Here is a 13,332-nt window from a genome sequence, read left to right on the forward strand (position 1 = left end):
GTAGGTGGAAGTCTGAGTATATAAACAAGTTCACTGCCAGAAAAACCCGTGCATGGAGGAACAACCTCCTTTTAGTATCTTACCAGGTATATACAACTGTAATAAAACAAACAAAGCAAATGGAACTGTGCTGCCCTTGGGCAGACTCAAACCCACCCTTATTTCTATTTCTACACCCCCAGCCGGGTTCATGCGCCCTGAAGTCACTTAGAGCCATCACAAATCTGGTGTCCCTGCAGCTTCTCATCTGTGCCCACTTGCTTTAATTGTGCTTTTGCTTGCAACAGCTCCTGCTTCTAAAGCAGCAAGTTTATGTCCTCATAAGGCAGATGAACACTGACAAAAAAGCCCATAAAATTCCCAGGGCCTCTCTGTCCCTCGTTGCTTGCACTCCCACTTCCTCCTGGAGCTCGGCCTTTTTGCTCTGTGCTTGGCAGCCCCTCAGCAGAACATCTGTAGCTGTGCCCAGGAGGTAGTGCAGAAATGATCCTGCAGGGAGAGCATTTCACTGTGCAGGCAGCGGGCAGGGACACGAGCTCCTGTGTGACCCGGGACAGGGAGTGAGGGATGCTCAGCAGTGTGGAGTGAAGCACGGAGGCCGAGGCAGGGCAGCCCATGCCCTGCGCCTGCCGGCCAAACTGACCCTGCAGCCACATCCAGCCCTTCCCTGTCTCTGTCACACATGGGAAAGGCAGCATCTATTCCTGTGATTGCACTGTCCATGTGGGAAGGGCAGCATCTATTCGTGTGTTTGCACTGCCCATGTGGGAAGGGCAGCATCTATTCGTGTGTTAGTGTTTGCACTGCCCACGTGGGAAGGGCAGCATCTATTCGTGTGATTGCACTGCCCATGTGGGAAGGGCAGCATCTATTCGTGTGATTGCACTGCCCATGTGGGAAGGGCAGCATCTATTCCTGTGATTGCACTGTCCATGTGGGAAGGGCAGCATCCATTCGTGTGTTTGCACTGCCCATGTGGGAAGGGCAGCATCTATTCGTGTGATTGCACTGTCCATGTGGGAAGGGCAGCATCTATTCGTGTGATTGCACTGTCCATGTGGGAAGGGCAGCATCTATTCGTGTGTTTGCACTGCCCATGTGGGAAGGGCAGCATCTATTCGTGTGTTTGCACTGCCCATGTAGGAAGGGCAGCATCTATTCGTGTGTTTGCACTGCCCATGTGGGAAGGGCAGCATCTATTCGTGTGTTTGCACTGTCCATGTGGGAAGGGCAGCATCTATTCCTGTGATTGCACTGTCCATGTGGGAAGGGCAGCATCTATTCGTGTGTTTGCACTGTCCATGTGGGAAGGGCAGCATCTATTCGTGTGATTGCACTGTCCATGTGGGAAGGGCAGCATCTATTCGTGTGATTGCACTGTCCATGTGGGAAGGGCAGCATCTATTCGTGTGTTTGCACTGGCCTGGCCTTGCATTGCTGCAAACAAACCCACAAGCAAGGCAGGCTGACCAGAGCCACCCCAACAGGGGACAGCAGCAGCTCCTGGCTCCCACTCAGCTCACCCCCACAAGGGCACGCTGCCCTTCCTTCATTCGATTACTCCACACGAGACACGCTCCAGCTTTCCAGCACAAATTGGATTTTCACCATCGGGAATGGCTGCCCCTTGTCTCCACGGGGCAGTGCCACAAACACTGAGCAGCCAGAGCAGAGGATGCTCCATTACAGCATTTCTGACACACCACACACACTGGTCCAGTTACACTGCTCTTCATCAGTCAGGATGGAATCACAGGGAAGGCAGGGGTTTCTCTTGACTAAGTATTAAGCCACATTTTTGTTTGGATCACCCCAATACCAATGGCTAAAGATTATCCAGGACTGGAAGTGATGCCTTACGTTTTAGCTTTCATATTATCAGATTCATATGAAGATGTTTAGCACATCTTCATTTTGAATCAATATATGTAGCCCAAATCAAGAACAGAGCTTGCATATTAATGTGGGCACAGGGAGCAGGAAAAAAATTGAAGGAATTAAAAAAAGGGACCAAAAGGGAAAGCAGCAAGAAATTTCCCCAAATCCTAACTAAATACAACTCAAGGCACACAAGGTGGTACCTACTTAGGCAGCAGAATTAATGAAAATAGAAATTAAAGCTGCTTAAAAGAACATCTTTAGACCTAAAATTTATGTCCACATCCAAGGCATCAAGAAAAGGTATCACAAATGACAGCCAATATTTCACTGTATTTCCCCAAGAGTTCTTAATTACAGAGCATCACTGAGAGCAGAGCACATTGCTAGCAATGAATTAACAGAGCACATCCAAAATCACCAGCAGGGCAGCAATTGCTGGGCTTTCCTGGTATTCCCAGCATGCAAAAAGGGACAAAGCCTGCAGACTCTACAGCAAACTCCCTTTCCACACCTGACTTTTCTCCCTGAAATAATTACAAATTATTCTACTTGCTGCAGGCTATAGCTGCAAGAGCAGGGAACTTGCCTGGAAACAGCACCAGCAGGACAACACAAAATCCCTGGCTAAACAAAAGATGTTGTGAGCATAAGCTCAAAAAATTTAACAGGAACCCTGAATGAAAAACACAAATCACACAGCACAATCATCAAGTAAGTCACTGTTACCCAACACACCATTCAGAAAATGTCTCCAATTTACATTTACAATTAGAGCAACTTTTCCTCTGCTTTTCTATTAGAGGTGGGATTTTAAACTGTAAATAAATATTTGTATTATATGTGTGATTTGGAAAATGTCACCTTTCTCCTGATCACAAAGTACCCAGAAACAGATGCCACACGCCCCAATTATTTTTGTGGCTGGCAGTTTTATTTTTTGATTTTCTCTAGCACTATTTGTGATGACTATTCATGAGGATCTCAGTGCAAGTAGCCACTCCTGCAACTGACAGCTTCTGCAGGAAAAACTTTACAAGGGATCTGAGCAGACGAGGAACCATAATTCAGTAATTTAAAATAATTTACGAGTACCAAAAGTGTCTAACTGCTTAAGTGAAATACAATGAAACCAGAACATTTTTTTCAATGAATAATTTTATTTTGCTCCCAAAACCTCATTCTCAACACCCAGGGCTAAAACCACACAGAGGGCAGGCCAAGGGGAGCTGCTTCCAGCATCTGCTGCCACATCCTATTTGGTCCTCATAAACTGAAATGCAGCACTGAATGACTAATTCCACATAAAAGCTTTTCTCTTTCGCAAATTTCTCCCTTGGTGGTTCAAAAACTTGAAGAAAGAAAAGGAGTAATATAATCACTCAAAGCCTGAGGAAAAAGGAGGCAGCAACAGAGCTGATAAAAGAAACCCCAACAGCTCAAGTATTACATTAAAAAAAAAAGTTAAAATCAAATGTCCTAAGACCATCAAAACCTTTCAACCTTTTCACTTCAAAGAAAAATTGAAAAACTAATGAAGTGATTCTAAATTTATATTTTCATGAAAGAGCATTTCTAGTGGAAAAGCACTCTGTCAGGAAATGTTGACCCAGCTGTAAGAACTTCATCTACAGACTGCTCAGAAGAAAAATTATGCTGTTTTGTATTGCTCACATTCAGAAATAAGTGACATTTTACATGTTAACTTTGGACATATTTATTTTTCTATAAGATGAAATACAGCAAGTTCCCTACTGGATTTTGAGTTACATTATCCTATAAGTTAGTCACTGGTTCAGGACTGAGAAATCTCCTGCAATCACCAAACTGCTCAAGCCCAGCAATGTGGATGGAGCCATTTTTATTTATTCCAGAGGAAAGATTTTTTTATTATATCAACATAGCTGTGGCCCTTTGCATCCCTGTTACATCCCCACGGCATTTCAGAGTATTAACCGTACTTTTGAATTGTTTTAAGCTCCTGGATACTTTTGAAAGGAATATTCATCTTCAGGAAAGCTGCTTGCAAGCAAGCTCATAATAGGCAACACTCTTTGAAGAAGGAGCCTGAAAAATCCAGGCAAGTACTGCTCTTGAAACAAAGAGAGAAGCAGAAAAATGCTTTTAAAAATAAATCAACTGCAAATAAATCCCCCTTGGCTTTTAAGCCTAGCAGGATTTAGTCTGATAAAGGCCTGCAGAATTCCTCTGGGCATTTGTGTTCAGCATACAGAATTCAATATAACAAACTCACTATTTAGTATCAGTTCCTGTGCTAATTAAAAACACAAGAAGCAGCCTAGATCAGTATTGCCAACTGCCAGCTCTCAAAAACCCTGTATTTAACCCAAAGCATCTTTGATAGACACTAACAACCAACCCCTTCCAACATTGAAAATCACCGCAAGAATCAGCCAAGTCCAGCTGCCGGCCCTTGCTGGGCTTACACCGTTTGCCACCAATGAACTCCATGAGCTTGGGAGTGACTGGGGACAAGTCACACACAGCTCTCTCCCCTCCTGGCTGCACAGGGGGAGCTGGAGCCACTGCAGGCGAGGGCTCTCAGGGACTGCAACCCCTGGCTGAAATGCAGAAATCACCCTCCTGAAACAGCCAGAACCAAACTCTTCAGAAATCGAGACAGGCGACCCAAGTTCATCCCTTGGGTACATTCCAAAAAGCAGCCAGAGAAGTATTAACCACTCGCATAAACAAAATTTTGAGAAAGTGGAAGTAAAAAATCAGATGCTGTTTGGTATTGCAAAATGAAGATACAATTTCTTAGCATATTTATACTTATTTGAATCATGTTACCATTTAGTATTTCAATACTTAAAATGAAAACAAAACACGGTTACTAACCTGTGGGAAGAGAGAGTAAGTTGCATTGTCAATTGTGACAGAATATAAAAACTCCCCGTCAAACCAGAGGTTCTTTCCCATGGGGGAATTCGTCTTTGTCATCGCAAAGAGCTGCCCAGGGTCACAGCATTCTTCCAGCAGCTTCCTGGAGAAGGGAACAAAAGAGTACAGGCATTAATTAGAGCCCTGTCACACCTTTGTTAATCATCATCCCTGTTCCTGCTGCCTCAGGTGCTCCCCAGCCACACTTCCCAGCCAGCAGATAAACCATGGCACTCCTTTTTGCCTACACGAGAGCCAGAAAACTTGCTTTTATTGCACAAACATCTTAGAAACAGAAAAAAAAATTAATCTAAATTTTCATTCCAACTGACACAGAAACAAAACCAAGATTCAGCAAAAGAAACTCCATCCTATACAGCCTGTTTCCATGGGTAAAAATTGGTCTCCAACACGTACAGAAACCAGACAAGCTCCTTTGGAAACCCCATCCAAGGTGCATAAACATTCAGTACCAAAGGTGATTCATGAGGAGCAGGTCTCCTAAAGGCCCACAGCTGCACAGGTGGGTGAGGCAGCGCTGGCCCCTCTCTGCCTGTCCTTGTGCTGCCTTCCCATACATTCAAAAGGTAAACCCAAAGAGACTGGAACCATTTCCAGTGCCTGCACAGGAGCTGGAAGCAGGAAAACCTCGATTATTAGTGACTACTAAAATGCTTGATATAGCTCTTCTCTGCAAAAGAGATTTCATTCAAAACCATAAAGTCATCCACAAAAATTTAAATTTAAAAAATGCTTAAAGTTTTAACAATACTTTTCATCTCTAAAAATTGGTATTTGAAAAAACAGGTTATTTTTCCCCTATCAAAAACTGATTTTGCCATAAGTTCATAATTCTCTGCAAATGTGTGAGTATTATTTTTCAGACACACTCCAACTGAAGTAACAGTAAGTCCCCAGCAACAACATCTCTCAAAGTGGCAGAGTGACAAGGCTGGAGACCCTCAGGACAAGAGGAGAAGCTGCTGCACGTTCCCACAAGGCTGGGACAGGAGAGCTCCTGGCAGGTGTGTGGTTCTGGAGCTGGTTCTGTCCCTGTGTGAGCAGGACCCAGCATTTTGGAAAATGATTTCTCTCTCTCTCTCAAGCGGAAAGAAAATAATTCTGCAGATTTTTCTATCCCCACAGCAACTCTTTCAAATAACCTAAATTAATCCAAGATCAGCTGGAGCCATTTGTTACAAAGCTGTATAACACGATTAAAATTTTCCAGTGAAATTCTGCAACTCACACCTCCTCTGGAAGTCTGGTCTGAGCAAAAAGCACAAAAAACCCCCCAAAAAACTTAGTGGAAAATTATCTAGGGAGTGTTTTATACTAATGAATCTCTTCTTAGCCAGGGCAGACTGAAGAGCGAAGGAACAGCTCTTTGTACAAGTCTCACCCTATTTATTAGGTGAGACACACATCCCTCCTCCTTCCCATCCCTAGAATGCCTCCTCCCAGTTCCCACTGAATGCTTCCTTAATTAATCTATTATGAAAAGCAGCGGGGGGCTCCTGGAAGGGCCACAAACAGGCAGCCACTCCTGCAAGAATGAAGCCCTGTGCATGAACACAACAACCTTGAGCACTCGTGTGTGCTCTCTGTCAGAAAAGAATAATTTATCCAAAGTCTCTTTCTGATCCAAATCCCAAAGTTACAAAGCAAGAAAAGCTTCATAGGAAAATGTTCATTGAAAAGCAGAACAGATTCAAATCCAAACCCGTAGCAGGATACTGTGCCGGATCAGGGAGACTGAGCTGCTTGCTGAGCTTGATTAAAACATACAGCATAAGTGTTATTGCAGAATGTGCAGGACTGCAGCAGCTTTCAGTCAGCAGCCTCAGCTCACTGCAAGCATTCCTGCACTCACAGGACATCGACAATATCAACAATCTGCTTTTGGTTCAAAGTTCTCGCCAGTTCAGAGAAGACCTGTCTGTGAGAGGAATTAATGTTGGGATTAAAAAGGCACTGAGGGCCCCCAGACCCAAGAGCAGTCAGGGGACAAATCCCTGCTTGTGAGAGGAGCAGGAGAAATGTTCCTTGGAGAATCTCACTTCAACCCCTCAGATTTCAGCTCTAATTGGGCACCAGGAGGTCATTAACCAAAAGGCAGCCTCAGCACCGAGGTCTGAATTCCTTCACAAAACTTTCATAAAACTCTCAAACTGCTGATTGTCCACCCTAAGCTAACCAGCTCTGCAGTCTGATCTGAGCCTGCAGACAGTTACTGCCCAATGGCACCCTGGTGTGACTCAAGCCCCAGCCAACAATGACACAGGAGCGATTTTGAACACCCCAAACGCAGCAAATACAGCAGCTGAAAGAAGGAATGGGCAGTTCCGCGGCACGGGCTGTCAGCCAGGGGGTCACAGCTCTCTATCTGCCTCTCCCCAGCTGGGCACCACTCTGCAGCTGCCCTGGGGTGCTGTCCTGCACGGAGCACCCCAGCCCTGTGCGAGGCGGGGGAGCAAAGCTCCTGCTCCCAGCTTTTCCCTTCCACAGCCACGCACGTGAGCTGGGCTGCATTCTGTCAAAGAGCAGAGTGATGGGGAGCCAGCAGCAGCAGCAGGAAAGCACCTGCACACAGATTCCAGAGGTGGAGTCACCACGCCTGGAAGGGTTCAGAAAACAAGGATGGTCCAGAGCACATGGATGGGGAGAGGACAGCAGAGACTACAGCTTGATGCTGCTCCTGCAGGTCCCAGCAAATGCCAGCAGTGCCCTCACTGAACAAGGGCACTGATTCAACCTCTGCACAAAAATGTTAACGTGAGATTTAATATTTCATTACAGTATGGCTTTAATGGAGCGTTAAAATAATGACTGAGGCTCACATCCAAGGCTGAGATAAAAATAATCTGTGAACTGCCTTAGTCAGCCTCTGCTCAGCTGCCTGGAGTTAGGTGGCATCATGCTAGAGCAGAGCAGGATGTGGCAGCACAGCCTGACACAAACCTTCCCTTCACACGGCAGCTCCCATCCGCCTCAACCCCCCTTGCTCTGCTTTGGGATCAAATGAAAGCCCAGGAAAAAAAAGCATCTGGGCTTTGGAGTTCTGGCTGGTGCCGAGACAGAGCCATCAGGCCCTCACTCCCAAGCAGGGTTCTGTGGAGCTGCTGGAGTCCAGAGCACACTGCTCACCTGGGCTCACTGGGGAGGAGCTGCACAGACCCAGTTCACTGCAATTTATTATTGCCTCCGCCTCCATGCCCCAGCAGAGGCAGGGACACCACCAAGGGCCCTGCATCCCCTGTGGGAACACTGCAGGGACTAAAGAAACAGTGCCTCTGAAACACATCTAGCAGCCTCAAAATCTAATCCTGGAATTCTCCTCGTTATGTCCTTGGTGTAATGTTTCCATGAGGATAACACATCCCCATGTTTTTGCAACAAGTGGCAAGGGGAAAAACCAAAATCACGGCTTAATAATGTATTGTCTTTAGAAACCCTGATCAGAGTCTGGGTTTTTTTTGGCACTTCGGGTTTTGGCTGATTTTTAACTATTTTTTCCTCCCTCCTTTAAGAGATCCTTATAGGAGGCTGCTCAAATTTCAACCTCCCCTCTGATGAGCAAAAGGGTTGGAGTTTCCTGAATGTCTTGCTATGAACAAAGCTTTTTTCTCTTGCCATAATTCCTGTGGCCGTTCACTCTTTTTCAAGAGCCACCCCTCAATATGTCATTCTAAATACAGCCTGGAAATATTATTTCTAGGGCAGCTACCCCCTGCTAACTCCAGGCACAAACCGACCTTTCACTACTCCCACATCCCACTCCATCCCAGAACAGACCAAAATCTGGGCTCACATCCCATCCCCAGAGGAGGCAGCAGCCAATGCCTGCAGCTCTGAGAGAGCCTTCTCAAACACCACAGAATGAACATTTTTCTGCCCATTTTTTGCTCCAAGCTGGCAGCCTGGGAATTTTATGGCCCTCCAGAATTCTACAAAGCCATCCAATAACAGTAAAATCACTGGTTCTACTGCAGTCAGTGGGCTTGGAGCTGCAGCTGTCATTTGGCTTCTGAACATTCTGTGCCAACATTGCTGCGTTTGGTCACACACACTGAATTTCTCTTTCCTAGAATTCTCTTTTCCTAAAAAGCTCAACCTAATCCTTGCAGCTGGGGATTAGCATGAAGAATTCAGTGGGACTTTGAGGTTGTCATGGTGTTTAAAGCACCTTACTACCCCAGCATTCCACCCCACTCAAGATGAAATTGAAAATTATCCTCAGCACAACTGTTGGGGAACGTGATCTCAAAACCTCCCCCTAAGAAAGATCAGCTGGAAAATACCAAATGGATGAGGGAATGGCCAGTGCAAGTGCTCTGGATACCCACAAAAGCACACCCAACTGGGATTTTGGGACAGCAGGCAGAGTTGGAGCTCTAGCTGAGCCTCAGAGCTTGGCCAAATCCAACACCTAAATCAGGAATACATTGCTGTGCAGAGGTTCATTTCTGAAAGTACCCAGTCACCAATGCAACAAAAAAGAAATATGACAAGAGTGGAGAGCACAGAGCAGAACAGAGATAATCTGCTTTACTGTCCAGCTAAGGGCTCCGCAATATGGGAAGATTTTATGAAGAATGAAGCCATGACCATATTCCTCCTCACATTTATTATTATATTGTTCCTTGGTGCGAAGCCTTCAGCCTATTCCAATGCCTCCTGCAGCAATTCCTGGAGTCTGGACTTTACAAGGATCATGCAATATTTCCCACCTTCCTCAAGAGAGGAAAGCTGTCAGGACAATAGAAAGGCTGCAGGCAGTAAACACACCTGGCACTGCAACCTGCATGAAGGCAAGAGGCGGCACTGCAGGGACCACAGAGTAAGGGCAACTCATGGAAAACACCTTCATTAGCTCAGCAACAGAGCTGCTGTGACTTTTAAAGTAAGAAATTAAACGACAAATTCATGATAATTTGCTACAAATTGTGATAATAATAATTGGGGAGGAAACTATGAAATCAAGAACTTGCACATTTTCTCCATCATCGGTATCTTTTTACAATTTTTCCAGGCTTATTTGAGGTGCCCAAAAGGGAAACAAAGTATTTTATTTAACATGAGAATATAGTTTTCACTATCTACTTTGGTTTATCCAGAGAATATTTGGGTTTTCATTATCTATTTTAAAATCACTGATCTGTGGTGCCACCCACACAGTATAGTTCACAGTTCTGCTTCCCAGACTGCAAAAGAAATAGAAAACTGTATTTCCATGCTGTGGGATGATATGGTTACCCTATCCTTGCTGCTTTGGCCTTGAGCAAACAAACCCGTCTTTCTTCTCCCTTGTCATAACAATGTAATTACACTGATGCTGAGAAAATAAAAGCTCTAGATTTCAGAAGTCCTGTCCTGTTCGAGTTTGTATATAATTTGCTGGTGACAAAATTAAACCATTAAGGATGTTGTTTTTTGCTTATAGTTAAGCCTTAAAGAGTTCTGCAATAACCTTTTGAAGTGTAATTTTAGAATGTTGCTTGTATCCTTGAACCTATAGCTTTGGAATATATATAAAGGAAACATGCTTATCTCATGCCTTAACAAAACAGAGAAAAACAGCTTGAGAAAGGAAGAGGAACATCAGCTCAAGGATTAATAGTTTTGACCAAGGGAAGCTGGACATCACTGTTATGAGATTTATAGTCCTTGCAAGTAAAAGGTGGATCCACATCTGGGATTCATGTTTGTTCTTTTGGAAACAGGACCACCAAAATCTGGGGATACTCCTTTGAGATACATCCTGAGAAAAACTAAATCACAATAGTGTATAGAATTGTGATGTAAAAATTGGGAAGAGAAACTGCTGATGAGTAAAAATTGGGAAGAGAAACTGCTGAGAAAGCTGATGAGTACCCCTATAAATACCTATAAGCCTCAACTAGCAGTGTGCAGTTGGAGGGAAAACTGCACCCAGCGCTGTATTGCTCATACTTTACCTTATTAATGAATAAATTGATTGCCGCTTCAATTTTGGCCTAGTCAAGCTTCTCATTTATAACACCCCTGATGGCCACAAAGGTCACCCTTAGGGTGGGCTCCATCTCAGCCTGACCTCCCTATGGCCACGAAGGCAGGAGCACCCCAGGGACACGCGCGTGCACCCGTGTGCCACACACACACACACGCGCACACCCGTGTGCCACACACACACACGCGCACACCCGTGTGCCACACACACCCGTGTGCCACACACACGCGCACCCGTGTGCCACACACACCCGTGTGCCACACACACGCGCGCACCCGTGTGCCACACACACGCGCGCATCTGCCAGCTGTATTCTCTATTCCAGCTGCTGCAGATGCTGGGGAGCCAGAGGTGAGCTCTGAGGAGGGGGCTGCAGCCCCCAGGGAGCATCCTGCCTGCCAGCAGCCCCAAATGATGGGTTCTGCCCACACATCCCTCACCAGATGAGCTGCAGCAGCTGCCCTGACAGGAGATTCTGTCACAGAGCATTCAGAGGGAGGAGATGAATTACTACACACGCTATTCTTTTTTTTTAATCTTATAAACCTGGCAGGAGGAGAGCAGATTTCACAGATATGGGGTGAAATTAATGACCAGCTGTCTCACAAAGCAGCAGAACCATCAATGGAGACACAAAGTTACACTGCATGAGGTGCTGCTGCAGGAGGCAAAAATCAGCTGTTCTCACCCACTCCCCCCTTCCTTCCAAAGAAACCACGGCTTGCTTTGTGCCACCTTGAGCACACAGAAAGAAATATCTGGCCTCAACAAGGGCACAGGGTGGCTGTTTTCTTTCAGGAGAAGGAGATTCACTAAAATTTAATTGAGCAGCTCTAATCTTACATTTGAGCTTGCACTGAAGTGCTGATGGGTCCCCCCTGGATCCAGGCAGTCAATTATCACACCACAGCGACTTCCCCACCTGCTTCTGCAAGCCAGATGAGAGCCCTGTGAGTAATGCTCCTTGCAAAAGGGCCCTGTGCTCCAAGCCAAAACACTCCATCGAGTGCTCTTCACTAATTTCATCAGTTCAGCCATGCCCCTTGATAAAACAGGTGAACAAGACAGAAAGGAAACAAAAAGTTCCTTCATTAGACAGATTTCCTAAAAGCAGAAACAACAGAAATGAGGAGGAAAGGAAACTCTTGCACTTGTCACTGCAAGTGGTTTTTGATGCAAAGCCTGTGTGTGACCCAGCAGCCACTGTCACACGTGTGACAGAAACAAGAATATGCAAAAATACCTGAGGAAAAGGCATGAAAAACCAATATATCTTCAAAGGCATATGGAGGTGCACATCTGGAGAACAGTTTTAACCCCTCAAAGATGGATGAATAAATCTGAAGGAACAGACTGAAGGAAGCCCAGACCTGAAGGGAAACTTGTTCCTCTCATTTCTCAGACACTGCTTCCCACATCCCATAACTCTCAATTGTTAAGAGTAGAATGAGTTTTGCCTGGCTGGAAGCATCCATCTGATGCCTAGCAGCCAGCAGGATGAGCAGATCAGCCAAACAAAATAGGAAACCTTGGGCTTGACCTCTCTCTTTTATCCGGTTTCTCATTAAACTGGTAGGAACTCACTACCCTACAGACGTCTATAATTCTGTTTCATTTGGATGAAATCTGCCAGTGAGAGAAATGCCTTAAAGTCTGTGGGTTATGATTTGAGATTTCAGTCATATCACATTTCCTACTGACTGAAAAGGCAAAAATAATCCAGAAATGCCAAATAATGCCTTGCTTCAGCCTCGTTGAGGTGGACAGTGCCAGAACAGAGCGCTCTTTGTTGCTCCTGTATGCCCAGAATTACACACCAGTTAAGCTGTAATGGTCTGGTTTGGGTGGGAGCCAGGATTTAATGCACCACCGAGCGCTGACACTGGACTCCACTCGCAGCCCTGGTGCTGCCACCTCCAGCATCAGCTCTGGCAGCAGCTGAGCCCCGCTGGCCTGGGACCCAGAAATGGTTGTGAGCTGAGCTCAGGGCTCCTCCTGAGCGCTGGCAGATGGCTCCTAACAGAGAAACAAGGGCCGTAAAATCACCAGATGAAAACAGAGCTCTTCCTCTCAAACACCCCTTGAACTTGCAGCTCCTCTGTTTGCAGCTACAAGATTAACTTTTGAAATTTTGCTAATGTGTTTTAAACCTCGCCTGAGCACTGGGCGCTAAAGTCACAAATGCAAACACTTTGCTAAAGGCACTGAGTAGATTAAAATAAAGACAGATCTAAACCAGAACCTCTTTTTATCAGAAACTCCAATTCCAGATCTTGTTAAGTCTCTTTTGGTGAAGCCACAGAAAGTTCCATGGCATTCATCTTGCACTCATATTGAACTCCATCACAGTTGGATTCTTTGCCTCTTTACAGAGCTACTGAAAGGAGTTGGGATCTCCCCAGCTCTGGGTAAAATGAGTCTGTTCTTACAGGGAAGATCAGCGGAGATGCCTTCACAAATCCCCTCCAGATATCTGTCCCAAGAACAAGAGGCCGCACTCCCTGTTTGTCTTCACACCTTTCTCTCCTGTAGGCCCAGTGGAACACAAAAATCAAGTTCAT

At 45.5% G+C, this 13,332-nt stretch overlaps 1 protein-coding gene across 2 annotated transcripts in view; it reads right to left on the reverse strand.

The window, feature by feature from the left end:
* ST8SIA1 (ST8 alpha-N-acetyl-neuraminide alpha-2,8-sialyltransferase 1) overlaps positions 1 to 13,332 on the reverse strand; it is a 317,230-nt gene that overhangs the window by 286,533 nt on the left and 17,365 nt on the right. For both annotated transcript variants that reach the window (XR_008483302.1, XM_054282168.1), the window contains exon 2: positions 4,741 to 4,885. Coding sequence is in view for 1 of the 2 variants with exons in the window: in XM_054282168.1 (XP_054138143.1) it covers positions 4,741 to 4,885 (145 nt within the window). In the remaining variant the exon portion in view is untranslated. The remainder of the gene's footprint in view (positions 1 to 4,740; positions 4,886 to 13,332) is intronic.

Source organism: Melozone crissalis, unplaced genomic scaffold (genome assembly GCF_028551555.1).
Source record: "Melozone crissalis strain CALT ecotype California unplaced genomic scaffold, PUWL_Pcris_2 ptg000033l_1, whole genome shotgun sequence".
NCBI classification, from domain to species: Eukaryota; Metazoa; Chordata; class Aves; order Passeriformes; family Passerellidae; genus Melozone; species Melozone crissalis.